The sequence below is a fragment of the Pantherophis guttatus genome, chromosome 6, assembly GCF_059756535.1.
Source record: "Pantherophis guttatus breed Tessera chromosome 6, ASM5975653v1, whole genome shotgun sequence".
NCBI lineage: Eukaryota > Metazoa > Chordata > Lepidosauria > Squamata > Colubridae > Pantherophis > Pantherophis guttatus.
This window is the reverse complement of record NC_142068.1, coordinates 27065527-27087092: the sequence shown is the minus strand read 5'-3', so window position 1 is coordinate 27087092 and position 21566 is coordinate 27065527. Positions and strand designations below refer to the sequence as shown.

General features: G+C 35.4%; 1 protein-coding gene across 50 annotated transcripts in view; it reads left to right on the top strand.

The window, feature by feature from the left end:
- MBNL1 (muscleblind like splicing regulator 1) overlaps positions 1-21566 on the top strand; it is a 178431-nt gene that overhangs the window by 123733 nt on the left and 33132 nt on the right. For 32 of the 50 annotated variants that reach the window (XM_087872588.1, XM_087872585.1, XM_087872582.1 and 29 more), the window contains 2 exons: positions 9105-9275; positions 12117-12209. In XM_087872588.1, the coding sequence (XP_087728714.1) occupies positions 9105-9275; positions 12117-12209 (264 nt within the window). Of the gene's footprint in view, positions 1-9104; positions 9276-12116; positions 12210-15785; positions 15849-21566 lie in introns of all 50 variants that reach the window. The other 18 variants (XM_034439208.3, XM_034439206.3, XM_034439205.3 and 15 more) reach the window with 2 other exon arrangements.

Here is a 21566-nt window from a genome sequence, read left to right as displayed (position 1 = left end):
GAACTGGACAACATCCTAGCTGGCATTCCCCTGGAACACATATAGTGCTGAATAAGAGAGGAGGCAACTACATCCATGAAAGATCCCAGCATTCACCCTAATGCTTTAAAACAATTGGAAAAGGAGGGAAAGTTGTAAGAATATTAAGTACTAGCAATCCCAGCCCCAGGATTGGAAAGCTGATTGAAGCAGGCTGCAGATGGGGTTAGGAATGAAGCTGGTAAGACAAGAACCAGCAGTTCCCAGGCCTCAAAAGGACTGTAATGTTGGCAGTTCCAGAGAAGAAAGCCTTGGGCTTAAAACCTAGAGCAGATTCCTATTTAAAGGCTTTGATTATATGTAGAGAGATCTGTTGTAAAAGGTTTCCTTCTTGTCTGCAATAAAACATATACTCTAGCCAAGTCACGTACAGGAGTCTACCACCAGCCAGTCAGTTCCAGAGTAAGGAACTGCGAGTATGGAGAGCTTAGTTTTACAGTCATGCCAGGCCAAAGTATGATAGATAAAGCTATAAGGAGAGTTTACATGGGGCTTCAGTCAAAAGGGCTTGCAAATCCTTTTGGGTTTACACCACACATACAAGGATACATAAAAAAAGATGGGAAATTGAGTTGGGGGGGGTTGAGTTATATTTGCACTACAAATGAATACTGCATATACATTTAGCCAAGGGGATGGTGGGGAGATTGAAAACACTTACATTGTGGGGGGAATACTGCAAAAAGTTATTTTGGTTGTTCTGTTGCCCAGTTTTTGTCAGGTCTTGAAGTAAATTGAAATATTGCAGACATAATGCTGTCCTAATTACATAGTGCACTGTTGGCTGTTTTGCAGTGTGGGCTTTCAATTTGAATGTTGTTGATAGGAGAACTAGAACAAAATATCATGTGATAGCCATCTGGATACCTCCCCCCCCTCTCATTTTCTCATTCCTTCTGATTAAGAGGCAAAGGGCTGCAGTGACTGGCATTAGCGCAGCTTACAGCATTCCCTTGTTTTTGGTGTCTCCTTAATATATATTTATGAAAAGCCTGTGCATGGAAGCTAATTGTAGTATCAAGTACTGTGCTCTCTGGATAACATTGCTGAAAGAGTCAAGCACTTTTGAGTGTTATAAAGTGGTGTAATAAAATGGGTAATTATAATCTAGCATCAAGGAGCCCACTCACATAATACAGAAGAGAAATCTTGCTTCCTTTATGTATCACAAAAAGACAATAATGAAAACATTATTTCTCTTCCTGGATTTTCATCCAGTAGATGAACAAATAAGCTTTAACTATTACATTAATACTCAGAAAGTGGACTTAACCAGCTTGATGTTCTTCAGAAGGATTGGAGCAGAAACGTCAGAATTCCAGTCTTGCATTATTATTGGAAATTTGGAGAGTTATCCTAAAACATGCGGCGGGTACCAGATTGAAGGACGTTGCTATAGAAGATGTGGGGCGAAGTTGCAGTTACATTATAAGGGTAATTGTTTTGCTTGATGTTGAATCCCTTAGGTACTAAGTATATGAACCCAGCTTGGAGTACAGAATTTCCACAAATAGCATTAAAAGTATCATTCACATAATTATAGCAGCACAAATAGTTTTCGCCCAAAACTGGAAAAACAATGACATACCATCAAAAGACAATGTGATTAGAAAAATTATGGAGAGTGGGGAAATGGATAAGATCACAAAGGAGATACAAGAAAAAGATGAAACAGAATATTACTTAGTCTGGGAGAAATGGTATAAATGGTTGGAGGAAAAAGGGTGGGGGACAAAGGAAGACTAAATAATGGTTAAATTAGGTGGAAAAATATAGAAACAAATTGGAAAATATAAAATTGTGGAAAGGAAATTAGGTACATGTTTATGTCAAATGTAAATAAAATAATTAGAATAATAGAATATATTATAACAGTATATATATGATATACTAGAAATACATGTATAAAAGATATATTAAGATAAGAAAGAGAAAATGTATAAATATGGATTGCTGATGCAAAGATGTTGAAAAGAAGATGTAAATATTTTTTTTGTTTGTTTTTTTTAAAAACTTTAATAAAAATATTAAAAAAAAAGTATTTGAATTCTAAAGCATGTAGCAGCAGTGAATATTGCTACTTATGGATATCTTGTTTCTGCTTTTTTTGTTTGTTTGTTTTAATGCTATTCTGTTTATGCCCTTTAAAAATATTTTGTACTATTTTAAGGCCAAGGTTAAAATCTACATCCATCAAAGTCAGGAGCAAATATGTTGTGACTTTACTAGCTTTGGCTCTGTGAGTTTTCTGCAATATTCAGGGAAATCTGCCTACATGACAGTTGAGATATTAGGGCTACTGACTTTCTCTGCAGTATATGCAACTCAAACAGAAATACTAACTTGTTAATGCACCTGCAATATGATAGCTTCTCTGCAGGATAAAAATAGTACTTCATCCATTAGACAAAAGCAGCTTTTTCTTTTTTAACAAATTGTCTGCTTCTTTTAATGTTTTTGTTGTTCAGATTCTAGGTTGCTGTACTATATATAATTTTGAGTAATAAAATATATAAAAGCACAGTGTAAATGTATGGGAAAGGGAGGTTATTTTAAGGATGCCATGCAGTTCTTATGTAAAAAGGCTGTACTTCGTACACTCCACCTTCTGCAATTCCTCTCATTCAGTTCCCTAGTTCTTCTGCTGAGACCCAACACTTTTCTGCTACTGGAATCTTGCAACTTATTTTCTAAATTGCTTTTGAAGATTAACATAGAGACTAGCCTCAAGATATATGCACTGGGACCTGAGAAATTTCACTGCTGCTGTTGTTTCCATATTTCAGATCAAGTTGGAATTAAAAGGGCTGTCCTGGATTACATGTAATGAATTTTAAGCAAAGCCAGAAGAGAGTCAATTGATTAAATGCAGAGTTCTTTGAGCAGATTTCCATTCGTGGAATAGGAAAAGTTATTTTCACCTATTCCAACCACCATGCAGTTTGCTTTCAGGATTGGCATATTTCTTCTATTTCTGTTTGTGGAAACATTTATTGGATCACAAACATCTTCTGTGAATGAAAAGGCTCATTCTGTAAACCTTCACGGAGGAACCTAGTCTAGCAAAGTATGTGTAATTCTAAATAGGAGTAACAATAACTTTCTTTTTTACTGTGATGTCAAATAAATGGCTCACTTGACTTTGAGAGTTAAAAAATGGTTTAAGAAGGTTGTCCTTCTGCAGAAGTTCCTGTATAGATGTAATCTATATTCTGTCTGTTCTGTGGTGCATGTTTTGGACCATACAAGCTTCATTTTCATTTTCTAAAGGGAACTTATATAGTTCTTAGAGATAACAAAAAAAATTACAAATCAGCTATTTGAATGAAAACATATCTTTTGTTTTAGAATCTGTTTCCAAATATCTATGATGCATTCATATTTATGGAGGGATTTGGTCAACCTTTTTTGTGGGAGAGTATAGAATAAAAATATCATATTCTAATGAATGAACAAATCCTATAATTGGTAACCCATGCTATAATAGTCTCTGTCCTTTAGAGAAATCTCACTTGCTAATATTTCTTCTGTCATTAACCAGTGGGACATGCTCTTTTATCAACATTCTTCTGATCATAAATTAATGCATAGTCATTAAAAAGGGTAAATAATAAAAACAGAATTTTGGTATATAGTTGCATATTTGTATACCAGGAACAGGAATCTCTTCCACCTTCTCTGCATCCTCTTGCCTTCTAATTTATCTAAAGAAGATCCATCATTGCCCAGCCTTAAAACAATAAGGCAAATGAATTTACTATAGTTATTCAAGCTGATATTGTATAGCATTTACTTCATTACAAAATGATTTTATTCTGTGTCCATAAATAGTTATCAGAATACTTGTATTGATTTTTTGGAACTATAAGGAACTTTCAAAATAAATCGAATGATGAGTAAGAGGCAAATATATTTTCAGTTAACTAGTACTTTTAGTCTACATTGTAGATATGTCAGTCTGCAGAATTATGTATATCTCTGTATCCATATGGCTTGATACAAGGTGAAAATTACTTTCAAATCAGCTTCAGAGGCCAGGAGCTCTGTTATTTTTCTATTAACACTCCCATTTGTTCAAAGTGAACATTTAGCCTGGTTAGTGGCTACAAGTAGATCTTGACTTATAGGCATTCATTCAGCAACCATAGTTACAATGACATTGAATGAATGGTGTTGTGATCAGTCCTCAGACTTCCAGCCATTCCAGCACCCATACAATAATGTGATTGCAATTTGAGGACTTGCACTTAATGACTAGTTGCAGTGTCCATCAATCACATGATTGCCATTTTCAATCTTCCTTGCCAGCTTCCCTGGTAAATCAATGGGGAAGTTAGCAGCGAAGATTGCAAGACACTGAGGTAAGACTCCCCCACCCATGCACACTCCTTAAGATCATTTGCACTTGCATTGTATGAGTGCCCATGTACCCTTTCTAATCACTGCCTTGCTCGCAGCCTTCACATCCCTTCCAAGCTTTTCCTTACTTCTTGTGCACCCTCCCGTTGTAGCTCTCTCTTGCACTCTCACATCTCTTGCATCTTCCTGCCCCCCCTCCCCCAGCAGCAGCCAATTACTTGCTAGCAACTGTCTGCCAGTTTTTCCACAATTTGTTGGTGGGAAGCTAACAGAATGTTGTCTTATCTAACGACCGTGGGATTCAGTTAATGATGGCAACCCGGACTGCCATTGCTCAGCGGTGCAGTCAGATTTTATGACCCTCCCATCATTTAAGTAACAAAAATTGCTATTATAAGTCATGGACTATCTATCTATATATTCAGAGAAATCATTGGTAAAAGTCTAAAGTGAAATGTGGATATCTGTAACATTGCTTTTAGGCCTTTTGCACTGAAAACTTAAAATAGAGATGATTTGTAGCTATAGGTTAAGATAAGAAAAGGAACAAGCTTCTGTAACAATCTATAAATGTTATTTGTTATCTTTCTGAATTTGTCCATATTATCTGACCTAATATAGATCATAAAATCTTGCTGCCAATTTTTTTCCTCTTACTTTTTGATTTATTTTGTACTGCTACTGAGCTGTTAAATGCACAGTTGTTCTGAGAACATCAAGGCAAATTTAATATTTATCAACAATATAATCCCAAAAGTAATAAATAGTGCCACTACATTATATTCCGGAGATCACTTTTTTTAATGCATAGCAAAGATAAACCTCTGATTTTAGTTAGAAAAAAAAATCAACGTTTACTGTAACATTTCAGAGAATATAGTACTGAAAGCAGTGGAAAATAAGAGTGCAACTCCATACGCATCTTTTCTGAACAAAACTCTGTAAATTCAGTGGAATCTTTTCCAGATAAGTTTTTTGTTGTTGTTAAAAATGCTTAGCTTTGGATAGAATCAAAAAAATTGGCTCCAGAGCATTATGCAGCTAAACTCATATAACTTAAAATATTTATTATTAGTATATTAGACTCATAGAGTTGGAAGATATTTTGGAAGTCATTCAGCCCTCCTATTCATATCTGACATACAACCACCTAGTTTCTATTTGAAGATCTCGAATTGTGGAAAACTGCTCACTTCATGTGGCAGCTTGTGCTACTGAATGATATCTTGTTCAGTCAGAAAGGTTCACCTGTTATTTGTCATCTTAAACCTACTTTCTTATACTTTTAAACCTGTTAGTTATATCCCTGCCCTTTGGAGCAATAGAGAATAAATCCTTCCTTCCAGCCTTACAGATACTAGAAAAACTACCATTGTATCTCCCTTCAGTCATCTCTAATGACTCTTTAATCATTGGTCGTAGGGCTTAGTTTCCAGACTCATCTTGGAAATGTATAGATTTTATGCCAAAGAAAATTTAATTTAATTTAATTTAATTAATCATATTTCTAAGAAAGATACATTTCTGAATTTAAATAGATTAACAATTCTCATTGGAAAAAAAATGAGAGGGTTTTTTAAAAGAATGGAAAAATATCACAATTCTGAATAATTGTTTCTATAAAACAAAACATGATCACCTTCAGGTATTAAATCTAGACATTTTGTGTAAATGTATGTCTGTGTTTAAATGACTCGATTTATTTGTATACCTAAGTTAACTTGGCAGGGAAGCTCTGTTTAGTCTCTTAGGTCATATTGCAGAAATATATATTTACAGGATTACATAATAGTTGTATTAATACCTAGCTCTCAGTGCTTATGTGATGAGATGTGGGATAATCTAAAGATTCTCGAACCTTTTTAAGGCTGCAGAAGTTTTTCATTAAAAATAAACTACTGGAATTCCTGATAAAATGGGGTGGGACTTCTGCATGTCAGCATGCAACCCTTCTTGTACTTTTGCTGTTCCTTACTAAGGTGAAAAAAGCTTAGCTCATTGTCAAGAATTTTTGTCTGGAAACTATTCTGTGGTCCTCAGTTTTTTTTTTTTTTTTTTAAAGAACCTGGAATTTAGACCTTGGACATTGTATTTTGAATCTACCTATAAGCCATTAGTTTTTAGAATTTTAATTCTGTAATGTGCCTTATCAGAGTTTGCTCCATATTATGATGCAGAAATAAATTATTAGTTTGTGTCTGGAGGGCATATTTAATATCATGTTTAGATAATGTGGAGTGAGAGCTACAGTGCATGATCAGAGGTTGCAAAGTGGTTAGGGCCTAATCACACTCATGAATGAGGACGGCATTTTCTTTATTGGCTCCCTCCTTCCATCCCTCCAAAGTAGCAGAAACCAGCTGCTGACTTTTAGCCATGACACAGTTGTAATGTAATGGTATAATCAGAACTGGTTGGGGAGTAAAATAGAAGGAAAACCACATGAAGACCACAGGTCATTCATGTTTGCAGTAATGCAGCAGTCCTAAATTTGGTACCATTGACTGTGTTGTTCAGAAATTTCAGGTACATTATCCACTCTCAACTTCCTCAGCTTTCATGAGGTTGAGGAATGCTATTATATATCCTTTATTTCAACTATGCAGTAAAAGTATTGGTTTTCCACTAGTCAGTATATATATGGCATGCTCTATCATCTGTCTGTCTGTCTGTCTATACATACTTGAATATCAGATTCATTTTATTATATAGTGGATGTTCTCTATTTTTCATGATGTTGTTGCATATCTTTCCTATTTTGATTTATTTCAAACACACACACACACGCGCGCACACACACATATATACTGGGTATGTGTGTGTATGTATGTATATGTATGTGTATATATATATATATATATACATACATACATACATACATATATGTTTTCTCAGGTTTTTGCGGGTGTTTGTATGTAGGTCTTTGGTTATTCGGGTCTCCTCCCACGTAAAATTGGAAGTGTCTTGGCGACATTTCGACGAAGTCTCATTCGTCATCTTCAGGCTTGCTCCTGGAAGCACGAAGCCGAGAACACCAGCCTGAAGATGACGAATGAGACTTCGTCGAAACGTCGCCAAGACACTTCCAATTTTACGTGGGAGAAGACCCGAATAACCAAAGACCTACATATACATATATACATCTACATACATACACACACACACACACACACACAATTTTATAGTGTTTTGAAAAGCATATTGATACAGTTGGTTGGATTGACAAGTACTACTAGAATTATTTATCTCCACAAAATCAAAAGAATTATATAAAATCCCATGATCATATATTCTGTTGTGCAAATGTTAACTGGCTAGTCAAATATATTTGTCTGGCAAGAGCAGAGCCAGATGGGGAGAAATGAACAATTTATTTGGACACAAAAAAAGAGTGCTGAGTTGGATCATTGCAACAACAACAAATACAAGTGTGGTAGCTTTCTGTGCAAAAGAACGACATAATACTTTATTTGCTTAATGACTCTTTGACCCTCAAAGTATCAGAGCATGACCACCATTATGGTTTTTAGATTATTGGCTCTAGAAAAGGAATTGGAATTATTCAGATTATGCTATTTGTTCAGCCAAGAAGACATTTGGGTTTCTTTAAGGGCTTCATCTTAAGTATGTCTTTGGGGAAATCGATACCGTTATTGCCCTCAAATGAAGGCAAATGTATGTGCCTTAGGATAATGTTGCAGGATCCAATCTGAGCCAGTCACTGGGACTAGAGGTTTATTCTTCCAAGCTTTCGGGCTCATGCTGGAGCCCATCATAGAGGAAGAGAGAAGTTCCCTGATGATGGGCTCCAGCATGAGTCTGAAAGCTTATAAAAATAAACATTTGGTCCTGGTGACTGACTCAGAAATGGATCCTGCACCATTATTGCCCATTTACTTATGATAATTGAAAACAATAATTTTGTTGACTGCTTTTCAGGATATATGCCTCATTTATGTCATTTAGCATTCCCAAGTCTTGAGGTCTTGAGCTTCATTTGCTTGTATCCATAGAACTGGCAGGACTAGTAACGTTGAGTTTCATGTCAGTATGGGGATGGCTGTGCTACTTTGCACTTAATTTAATCCAGATACTTTTCATGGACTTCTGGGTTGAGCTTCTTATGCATTTCAGCCAGCAGAGAATGCCAATTATTAATATTTGTACTCATCCCAAAGCTGTCTTTTGCCAATATTTGGAGAAAGGCTGATGGTTTTTTTGTTTTGCCATCTACAGAGAATGATCCAATTTTAAATCTTTTGTGTTTTTTCCTGAACTTATTGAACTTTAAAAATACTACAATTAGCATTTCTTTAAAACCTTAACTACAGATATTTTATTCCCACATTTAGGTGGCTATTTATTGATTTAACTGTATTGCACTTGATGATAAGCAAACACAATTTAAAATTTCTATCATTATTACTATTGTACAAACCGTAAGATTAACTAATAATAACTGGTTGTATGGTTTTTCACCAGTATCACAATGTAGCATTGTTATTGTTTTAGTGTTGTTCAACCTCCTGTAAAGATGTGTATTATTTGTGTTTTTATTGTGCATAGCTATGCTTAAAACAGGGCTGAAAAAATAAAATGTACACGAGGTAATATTTGTAGCTTATGTGCATCTAATAGTATCAAAATAGTTCATGCAACAAACAAAGCAAAACTAATCATTTTTCTTACACTTTCCTGTATTTCAGGGACGATGTTCAAGGGAGAACTGCAAATATCTTCACCCACCACCACACTTAAAAACACAGTTGGAGATCAATGGCCGCAATAACCTGATTCAGCAGAAGAACATGGCCATGCTGGCCCAACAAATGCAACTAGCCAATGCCATGATGCCTGGTGCCCCATTACAACCAATGGTGAGTATTGATTTACTCTTATTCCTTAGTGTCCCAATGTGACAGCCACTATCTCTGTTACGGAAAAACAGCCTTGGAAAAGTTGCCACTGCAGTCAGAAATTGTCCATCATAGATAAATAACAGAAGAGGGAGAATAACAGAGAGGGAGAATTTTTTATGATGCAACTCAGGTATCTAGCATCCAGTACACTTTATTGATTAATATCAAAGCAACTCATGTAGAGTAATATATGGCTCAAAATTGGGTAATTTTTTTTTCTAAAGACCTGCACTAGTATTAAGACTGTCACTCGTGCTATGTATTGTATTTAGCACATAGTTGTACAGTGTGGCAATATTAGGCCACTTTAGACAGCACCAGAGGATCCAACTCCATCATTTGGCAAGAGAGAGTAACTAGCAATACAGTTTCCAGAATAACTGGCAGTACTACATCATTTTACTATTATTATTTTTTGTAGAGGCACCAATCTCTACCCACCTAATCACTGAAGCGCTTTCCCTTTTGTTTCTGCTTCCCACTTTCTTCTTCATTGTCCCACCCTTCATATCATCATGTTAGTATCAGTCCTCCATTATCTTTGCCATGGTCTTTCCCCATCATGTTCCCTCTGTGGTTTCTTGTTGGTGAATGCAGAACTATTTTGGCCTATGACATCTGCTCATTCATACTTGGAAAAGAAGACAAAAGAAAAATTAGGAGTAAATGCAGTATGGTATCATATGCCTGCACTGTGGTAGTGATATCAAGAGAAAGGATTTCAGAGGGAGGATTAGGGCTGTGTTGCAAATATGATACTTGCCAAGAGCCGTTTGTTGAGTGGTAAGTAAGTTTAATATGATATAGTATCCATTAGTAGAATTTTCCCTTTCTTCATAAAGAAGATGCTTAGATTGGGACATCCAATTTTAGATTTTGTTTCAGGACAAAGAGTAGCTTACATCCTTGGCTTTAATTGACTTAGACATATCTTGGACTTATTCCAAAATAGACCCATTGAGTTTAGTTGAACTACTGCATGATAAATAGGGTTAGTAAGACAGTCCTAAGCTCTGACATTTTTGCACAATGACCTACATGTAAGTCTGGTTAAGACAAGCATAATTTAATTTTAAGAGGTATCCAGCTGTAAGAAAAGTAGCAAGCAACAACTCCACATACCCGATTGGTTCCAAATGTCCTGACTTTAATCTGATTTATGGACACAGCAATAAATACTTCAATTTTTCCAGAAATTATTATAGACTGGTAGAGTTGGAATTGTTCTTGCAACTTTGAAAGCCTGGTTTTAATCCTCTGTTTTTAGTTTACAAATTTGATGAGCAGGATAAACAAATCAGCTTTGGCAGGAGTAATGAACTGAAACATGCTTCCTTTAAACTAATAATAAGGCAACTAGTCAGACATCTCCACTGTGACGGCAATGGACCTGATGAATAATAAATTCTACCATGTTCAGTATCCTGAATTTTTCCAAAATGTGCAGATAGTTTAAAAAAAAAAAAAAACTTTAAATGGATCATTTAAGGGACTGGGGTTGAAAATATATATATTTTTTTGTTTCTTTCTGCTAAATGATAGAAGAGATTTCCACAGAAACGAGTAAACTGTGTATGGAACATCCTTATGCTAAACCTGTACATTCCATTTTGACTGGTTTCAGCCAAGAACTCAAGGAGTTAATCCCCTTTCCAGAATTTTTTAATTGAGATTTTGTTACTGAGCTATATCTGCCTTGTTTATTGTAGCTTAAAAGAGTAATGAAAAGCAGGATGAGGATAACAGATATCCTCATGTAACCATAAATTGGAAGAAAAAAATAAAGGACATACCAACAAAATCCTTTGAATGTTTTGTAAATAAGAAAGCAGTTAATGAAAGAATGCTATTAAAGTTATATTAAGCATAACAATGTTTTGAAGTTTAAAAATCAAGTAAGAGTTGAAAGAAACTTTACTTCAGGACATAACTGGAACAAAAGTTATTTTGTGGTAGTGTTTCCTTGTGCAGAAGTCTTTTATTCTATGAGATCACAAGAAAAATAGATACAGTTATATCTTGCTAATATTTAAACACAATTCAATCATACTTCAATTTGAAATGTAATTTAAAGATTTTTTTCAGACTGCTGTGCAGAAATCCCTGAAATAAAAAGCTGAAATTTTGTTATCCAAAACTAGCTGCATTTGGATGCAGCTAGAAAATATAGATATAATCCTCTATATAGATTTAAAAGCACTTGCTGGCATGTTTGCAACACACGGTCCCCATTGCAAAATGCTGTCATCAGTTTAAGATCATAATGGAAAAGTAACGGGATTTAAAGAAAGGCTTATAAAAAGCAGAGGTGAATCCAAACCTGTCTTTATTGTATGTTTCCCTATTTTAAATTGATTTACGAAGCTGCTAGTGATTGGCTGGAATATTGATGCAACATTTTCCCAATGATACCATGTTAATCTGGAATGGAGAACCTATGCTGGTTTGCAGATATCTTTAGAATAAGCAACTTTCCCTAAATTTGACACCTTCCACAAGGGGGGACTTCAAGTCCCAGAAATCTCATTAATAGCCAAGTACATCTTGAAGAGATTGAAAAAGGCTGCATGCAAGAGAAAGTTTGGAGTCTAAAAACATCTAAAAAGCCATAGGTTTTCCATTCTGATACCTATACTTTATTATTTGTTTTATTAGAATTATAACTTTTAGTCACAGCTGAAACCTTAGTATCATCAGTTTATCCTTTTCATTTAACTAAATATGATTATTAATGATTAAGTTTAATATTTTAAGTAGTGAACTTATTACTATTATTATTATATTATTATTTCTTCATAGAACCATATCCCTCAGACATTCCAAAAAAGAGGGGGGGAGGGATCAACATATTTCATCGACACTGATTGCATTTATCAATACCAAACACTAAAGGTGAGAAAATGTTACCATTTTGGGTCTTCTTTCTGTTTTCCTTTGTCAGCTGGAAATAATATGTTCTTCACATTAACTGATTAAATGTACATTCATAGACTGTCAGAAAATTTACATTTCTATGCCAAATAAAGTATTTACTTTATACCAAATAGTGAATAAAATTGACAGTAATAAATGTAAGCCTTGATTTCATATGAATAGTAATGTGCTACTGGAATGCTATCCCCATACCATACTATCATTCAATGCACACATTTCATTTTTCAAAACTGAAGTTAGTTAAATAAACTTAAAATAACTGAAGGGATATAATACGAAAGGAGTTCCTTTTCTTCCATGATGTGAAAAAGAAGTATGTGTGCCTTTTGGCTTCAAGTAAATCAGGGCTACAGAGTATAATATAGTGGTTCTTTGCAGATTTAGCAGTGATCCAACTACTGCACTTTGTATCTAACTCATTTGCCTTATTGTTTTGTCCTTCCTAGTATAATATAGTCTCTGATCTTTATTTGATACATACAAGTGGGAGAGGGGTAACCTTCCTTTGCCTGCATTAAAAGAGCCTTGATCTGCGTTGGAAATAAGTTTGTCTCTCCTATCACCACCACAACCAGCCTTCATCTGTTTTCTGCATGAACCCATTAAAACTTCTTTCCATTGTTAGCTGCACTTTATTGGATAACGTCATGACCATTTAACATAGGAAACAATACCCAATAGCACCAAGTTCAGCTTACAGATACGGTAGCAGACCATGTGAAGAACCACGGAAGACAAACTGATCTGATAAAAATTGGGGGTTATAATCATATTCAAATATGACTAAGAATATAAGGAATAAATTATTTTGATAGGAGCCATACTTTTTTTTTTTTATCATTCATTGAATTCCATTGTTGCATTGTCATTAGCAAGACAATGGAGGAAACACACTGTCCCTTTACAGCTTTGATAATCAGGAAGTCAAACAAATCTGGACTGGGCCAGATACAAAGATTGTGCAGTTCTATGGAGGTTCTCAGTCATCCAGGCCATGGTTGTCTCAAGTGCTTTTTCCTCAAAAGGCAACTGGACTGTGTTTTTTTCTTTAAGAAGAAATGTTTTTTCCTTGAGGAAGAAAATCTTTCACTTCTCTTAGATGAGAAATGAAACATCTTCTTCCTCAAAGAAAAAACAGTCCAGTTGCCTTTTGAACAAAAAAAGAAAGAAAGAAAGAAAGAAAGAAAGAAAGAAAGAAAGAAAGAAAGAAAGAAAGAAAGAAAGACTGACCTTTGATACAAGTTTGTGCAGGTTTTTTAAAGGCTCTGGTCAAAATATAACACCAATTAGGTCTTTTATCTCTGGTATCCTCCAAATATATTTGGCTCCCATTAATAGAATCCCCAAATTCAGAAGAGTTTAAATGGGGATTAATTTTTTTTTTTAAATTTGATTTATATGCCGCCCTTCTCCGGAGACCCAGGGTGGCTTACAATGCGCTAAGCAATAGTCTTCATTCTTTTGTATATTTATACAAAGTCAGCTTATTGCCCCCACAACTGGGTCCTCATTTAACTTACCTTAGAAAGGATGGAAGGCTGAGTCAACCTTGAGCCTTGGCGAGATTCGAACCTGCAGTAATTGCAGGCAGCTGTTCTTAATAACAGGGTGCTTTAGACCACTGTACTACCAAGGCTCTTGGTAGTATTGGCATGCATCCATTTGTCCAGTATTTTCAACTCATTGAGAATATAACTCTTTAAATGTATGGAAAGCATATAGTTAGTAGCTGGGATTTTCTGACCTGAATATAGAAAAGCCAGAAGTTAAAGTGGCTTTTAAACAAGATTACCTGAGATATGAAAGTCTGAGTGAGGTATTTTAATCATAATAGCTGCCAATCTAGATGTTGCCAATCCTGGACAGATTAAAAAAAACAAACAAACGGATCCTGGGAGAGGCAAACAACAGAGCAAGGGCTGAGTTTGCCATTGTCGTATGATTCAAAAGCAAACAAAGAAAATTGGCTGGATATTATTGTCTGGTAGAAAAATATCTGGCTGAGAAGTGAAATTGGATTTTCTTCTAGGTGAGCATGGTATCTTTCCATAGAACTTGTATTATATTTAGTGGTTTTGCTTGCATAAAATCCTACAGAATAAATACAATAAACTCATATAATAATACATTATATTTATTATAGATTAATTTATTAACAATATATTTGTTCATTAACAATTTATTCAATTGTTCCAACATAGAGGTGCCTCACAGGAAACATTTGTTAATGTAGTAGAACATGTATGTAAAACAGATACCATACTTATTCTATTTATTTGTACCCTTCTTTATTTTTTATTTTTTTTTATAAATAACTCAAGGCATCAAACATATCCAATAGATCTTCTTCCTCATTTCCCCACAACCACCCTGTGAGATGTATTGGGCTTAGAAAGAGTGGTTGGCCCAGGTCCACCCCTGGCTTTCGTGACTAAGGGGCATTAGAACTCATGGTATCCCAGTTTCTAGGCTGATGCCTTAACAACCATTATGCAATCCATGAATCATTGCATTAGCAGTATTAATCATGAACTCTATGAAGATGCTGTCTTCTATAAAGTTATGCACCTCATGGCATTCTGACATTGTTGCTCCTTTCCTTTCTAGGACTGCATACCCATGTATGTGGGAGCAGGGGATTTCATGTTTGAGGCAGGATACGGGGGGGGGGGGAATTTAGACAAGAAGCCAAGAGTAGTCCTTTCTATCTTTTTCAAGTCATTCTTTCTCAGCCATTTGTCCTCTACCTACTTTCCAGAAGAACAAAAAGCCAAAACAAATGAGCAGACAGCAATAGGTGTTTATCTTTCCTTTCCATTGTTTGTATGCAGCAGGTGCCCATTGATGCTGGCTTTAATATGAGACATAGATGAGCCAGCACACGCTATAAATACATGATTTATTTAGCCTTTCCAAGGAAGGAAAGGGTAATATATGGCAGTGACAGCACTGTGTCTCCCATAATTTCTAACCAAGCAGTAAGACAGGTTGTGAAATATATAGCCCAAGGCAGAGATTGATTATTAATGTGATGCATTCTCAGTTCACTCTAAAACCTCAGATTTCACTCAAAAGATTGCTATTTTCTAAGTATCTTGCCTTGAGTTGATCTCCACCTATAAGGGCAACATGTTATACTTATCAGATTTCCCCCTTCAATTATAAATAAAAGCAAAGTCTCTATTTGTGATAACAAAAAGTGATTGAATTGAAGGAAAACAGATGGGACTTTACTCATTTCTATTTTTAGGTGGTTTTTTTTTTTTTTTTTCATTTGGGGGCCTGGCAGTTTCAGGATAAGAGCAGAAGATACATAGCAGATCTACCAACTTTACTTTCGTTCCAGTTCACTGTGAAAATAATATGCAGATCATGCTGTTAAGATTTGCTTAACACATAGTTTGCTCTTCCTGTTTGTTTAGTGATGTTCTCAGTGCTAAACTAGTTACAGAAATATCAGAGTAGTTTGATTTTGATCAATGTTCAACTATAGAAGTTTCATAATCCAGGTCCTTTAATTTGATACTCTTACAGCAAGAGGAGTGCAGTCCAAGCGGCACCCCTGGACCTGTCATTGTTTGCGCTCCACTTCATGAGGTATATGTTTTTTGTTCAACATCTGCTTAGGAGTTACAAGTTTGTGTACGTCATGATATCTCAGTTCTGTTCTTTGCCATTCTCCTACTTTTATTAATTACAAAAGTCCTTTATAACTTTACTTAAGTTATAATTGAACCCAAGGATTATACTATGCCCTGGTCTCCCTAACCGTGTTTTATTGAATAAAAAAACTGCATTTGAATAAGAACGTACCCTGTAAACCATAGTTTACAAACCATAATGGATGGATTACAAAGAAACGCAAATAAATCACATTGTGGCTTAATACAGTGGTGAACTCAGCAATTTAGCTTGATCCAGTCAAAGCTACACTTAAGATAAATCAAAAATAGATAAATAGGTGGGGTGGGAATACTAAAATGCTTAATTTTGTCGTGATTAACCAATGTCCCATTGGCTTTAGTGGGTTTGTTTAAGGCATAATGTCATCTGTATGTAACCTAGTGATTTTCTATATTTCAAATTATGCACAAATAGTTTGATGATCTATTAATTGTAATGTATTATTAGGAATTTCCTCTTCTTTTTTTTATATATAAATTAAATATTCATTTTTTAAAAAAGAAATAAATGTGTTGGTAGTGCATACAATTGTTTCTCAGTACCATAAAGAAAAATCAGATGACACCATTTAGAATAAAAGTATTCCCGTATCCAAAAACAAAATTGCTACAGGACACGTAAGAGATCCAAAGGAAATACTGTACCATTTCTTTCCAGCCTGGTATCTCTAAATGTATTAGGACTACTGATCCAGTACATCTGGGACCATGGGATTTGCCCTACAGTCCCAACCCGTCTGGACAGATGTATGTGGATTGGGATCGGGGTGGGGGGGACTTCAAACATCTGAATTCATCTTAAGTCTGAGCAGAAGCAGCATGGCATGTTTCCTTCCTTACCTGTTTGATTTGCAAAATTTTGACTCTGATATCCAAGTGGTTATTATTTATAGTGAGCACTTAGGTTCAGTCGCTCTACCGTTTTTCTCTTGTTTGTTACCTCTCTGCATCTTGGGTTTCTGACATTTAAAATAAGCATGAAAGGGATACTTGAATGATGGTATCTGATTCTCTAAAAGCTCTCCCTCTTTCTTGGTGTTGAGAAGTTGATAGATTTATGTAGGGTTAGGATGTTATTTCGAGACCGGAGGCTATACCTGCTTATGTGACTTGTCTATCCCCTGACGGGGATTTAGTTTTTGGTCTGTTCTATTCATGTAAAAGGAGAAATGTGAAAAAGAAACAGTATTTTCACATCTTATCCCCCAAAGATGTAAATTTCTCTTGATGGTAGAGAAAACATCAAATCTTAAGAAAACATTCCCATGATATGAACATAGATTATATTATCCTAAGATACATATATGCCATTTAAATTGCATCACCCTTTCACATTGGTCCTGTGGGATTTCATTGGTGATACATAATCTTCATTCCTCCTATTTTACTATTTTAGGCCAAAGAACCTGAATTTTTCACTTTCATTTAACATACCATAAATGGAAGATATGCTGTTTTTGTTTTTTGTTTTTTTTGATGGAGTCAATGCCTGCACAAACTTCTGCTGAACTTTTATTTTTAGATTTTTAAATCCCATTTTTATTATTTTTATAAATAACTCAAAGTGGCAAATGCTCCTTGCTCCACCTATTTTCTCCACACAACAACCTTGAGTTGGGCTGAGAGAAAGTGACTTCCAAATGATTGAAAGAAAGATGAAATAGCCCCCTGCCTAATCCATGAATCCATTTGTGTTGTATCAGTACAGCTGCTCCTTTTTACTAGGTCCGACTAAAATGAATCGGGAGGATAAAGATAGCAAACAAACAGTAAACAGAGTTTTGGTGAACAGATTGTAGGGTGAACAGCAAATGAAACAACATCTGTTTCATGCTTAGGTATCCAAAACAGTTATGCTGAATTCCCAAGGCTCTGCATTCCATAGCTGAGAGAAGTGTCAAGACAGCTTTATTTTGGGCCCAAAACAAATAGATCTCTCAAAGTGCAGATGAGGAGATCCTTAAAGAGGGGATCACCACTTATTATTGAGATCTGGACAAGCTCATATCAAATCGCTATGGAAAGCTGACTGCTTACCTCAGTCTTTGTCCAGAAGACTGGAGATCAATCAAAAATAGTGCCCCATTCTCTTATAATGATAAATGTACTACAATGGCATCATATCTCTTATAATACTGTCATAGTAAACTAACATCTGGGAGACCTTTATATAAAACAATTTGATTTTTCTTTTTGGTTTTCTCTCAACCTCCACAATGAAATAAGAGAGGATTTTTCTTGCACCTGGGAAAACCAGTCATAAATTATCCTTTATACATGAGGAGCTTTGTGCAAAATGAAGCAGGATGATTCTGCATAGTGAAAAGGGAATTGAGGGCCTTCATTTTGATTTAGTCACTAAGCACACACAGTGACTCAGCAGTCACTGAAATGAATATTTCTTTCTTCTGCTGCATTTTAACAGCATGGTAACTTTCTCATTCTTGCTCAGTCCTTCTGACTGTAGCCCACAGAGCAATGATGCTTAAAATATTAAATATCCTGCAGTGCAGGAAAGGAAAATGATGCTAATGTGGTTGGATTGTTTTCATTCATATTCTGTACTATTGAAGATACATTCTGTCAGGTTATTTAAATGTTGACTTACCACCACCAACCCAAATAAATGCATAAACCTTCTTTATGGTAGTCATTGGGTTATTTTATTCTCAAAGGAAGGGAAAGTAATCATCACATAACATCATGTACTGTGCACTTATCTTGGATGTACTAGTGCAGGCCCCAAGCTGCAGCAACTTCAATTGCATCATAGAACTTGAAGAATCAAAGCTAGTCAATACATACAGTAGATGGGAAAATATCCCAGTGAATTGGTACAAGGTCTTTCTGAATTGGCCCCTCCTACTGAAATTTAGGCTGTTGCTGCAGAAGCATTATGTATCCTGAGTTCACATGTACAAAACAGAAGTAGGATATAAATTTAATAAATATGACTTTAATAAAGTCATAAATTGCTATTACTGTAGATAAGGTCTTGCTGAGTCTATTACTAACATAATCCTGCCTTGGATACTTTTATTTGATTATTTAGCTTTCCATCTTTTGTTACTGGTTTGTTGAAATAAAAAATGAGCTAATCTCAAAAATGCTTCCTTCTTGAATGTTTGATGGTTACATTTATTAATAGATGTTTCCTACATACATTCAGAGATTTGTAGATTAGCGCCAGTAGATAATAATATTTAATATTAATCAGCAGGAATACATAAAGTGCTTCCAAGAGAGTTCCCTTTTCTTCCCAAGAAACTAATAAACCTCAGCCTCATTCTCTCTAGTCATAGCAAACGTTTTATTGGCACAATAAACATCTTTACAAGTAACCAGTAGTTACGTACAGTTCTTTACTCCAGCAAGAAGTCCTGCATACACAACTCTTTCCTCCACTTGGTGCACTCTTCGTCATTTATTCCTTTTTTCCTCTGTCTGTTCATTGTTTGCATCCTCCCTGGACAGGAAAGAAAGTGGTTAAGAAGATGGGAGGAGGAGGAAACTGTTTGGTCTTATAGGTAGTTTTTGACATAAGACCATTTGTTTAGCAAACATTTACTATAAAAAGTGACTTGCAGCCAGTCCTCACACTTATGACCGTTGCACCATGCTGAGGTCACATGATCACAATTTGGTTGTATTTACGACAGTTGCAGCATCCTGGTATCACATCACTATTTGTGATTTTCCTAGCCAACTTTGGACAAAGTCAATGAGGAAGCCAAAGCTAACAACAACTGCAGCAAAACAAAAAAAAGTTTTAAAATTGGTCACAGTCATATGATGGCTCACTTACAATCTCATTGCTTAGTGACAGAAATTCTGATCACAATTCTAGTCATAAGTTGAAGACTATGGATAGTTAGAAAGCATCTTTCAGCAGCAAGCAAATCCAAGAAGAAAGTTTTGTGAAGGAAGATAAACTTCACAAGGTGGAGAGCAGCAAAATAAGCCACATATACACTCAGGTTTCAAAGTGGGCAGGGTTTCTACTTAGACAGTCCAGAAACCTGAGAGTTAGGGAGTTAAAAGAATGCTAAAATGAACTTTACTCTTGGCAAATGGCACATTCCATAAAGCAGAGCCAGTTGTAGTGTAGACTTCTGGCCTTGATGGAATTTGGCAGTATATAATTGATTTCTCTTTTTAAAAAAGTATCCACAAAATCTTTCCCAAGAGTTTGTTAAAGAGCTGAAAACAAAAGAATTTACAGGGAAGAAAAGTGTCTAACAAAACCATTATACTAATCAGTATAAAATTCCATTTTAATTCATGCAAATGTTGGGGACTTCTGAGATTGTGTGTTATGATTTTTGGACTCTTCTTAGAAAAAACTAGTCAGTAACTCAGACCAAATTTTCTAATCCACACCAACTGTTCCAGAATTACACTGATCTTCCTTTTCCCTCATTACATAAAATATTGTGACTTCTTTTTGATTGTCTTGCATTAGTTAGTTAGTTATTAGATTTTTGTGGGGGACGCATTGGCTCAGTGGTTAAAGATGCAGATTTGTCAGCAGAAGCTGATAGCCCATGTTCAAGACCCGAGCACTGCATGACGGGATGATCACTTGTCCTTGCCCCAGCTCCTGCCTACTAGTTCAAAAGCATACAAGTGAGAGTAAATAAATAGGTACACTTTAGTGGGAAATTAATGACATTCTGTATGCCTTGGTATGTAGTCATGCTGGCCATATGACTACGGAAATTTCTTTGGACAACACTGGCGCCCTCTGCTAAGAGATGGAGATGAGCACGGCCCCTTGAGTTGGATACAACTGGACAGGGGAAAGCTTTAGCTTTATTAGATTTTTATCCTGCCTTTATTACTTTATAAGTAACTCAAAGTGATGAACACACCTGGTACTCCTTCCTCTTATTTTCCACACAACAATAGCCTTGTATAAACTGAAAGAGAGTGATTGGCTTAAAGTTATCCAACCAATTTTTCATGCCTAAATCTTGACTAGAAGTCAGCCACTTGGCTTGTATGCCAGCATCTTAAGCACTATACAAAACTGGCTTTATGATAACTTCTCTGATAAGGCGGAAGGAGATGAGACTGCCAAGAATGCGGAACATGTTAACAAGATAAATAATTATTAATTTTTAGAAAACATTTTGCCTGGGCAATTAGGTTATCACAAAACTGGGTTTTTTTCTTCCATTTGTTTTCTCTAAAAGCTCAGTACACCATTTAACTCTTAATAATTCCCTTGCTGTGAGATCTTCCATAGGAAGTACAGTTCATCCATACGTTTCTTCAGAGATTATTTCTGATTATTTCTAAACGTAAAATATACATCATTGTTTATTTACTGAGCTGTGAACAGTAGCAATCATTTGATCAATTCTAGTATATTCAGAAGTTCTTAAGAGTTGTAAAGGGAATGGGTATAGGACAGTTCTGGAATTGTATTAAATTTACATTTCAAAGTGAGCTCATCTGATATTCCAGTACCAGTATAAAGACTGAAACTTGCTTCTTTTCTGGATTTGAATTTGGCAAGATTCTGTAGCCATCAGCACCAAATATATATGTGTGTCTGTGTGCTCATGTATCTATGTATATACATATAATTTTCATGTAGAATTTTTTTAGAAATCTGAAGAGGATTTAA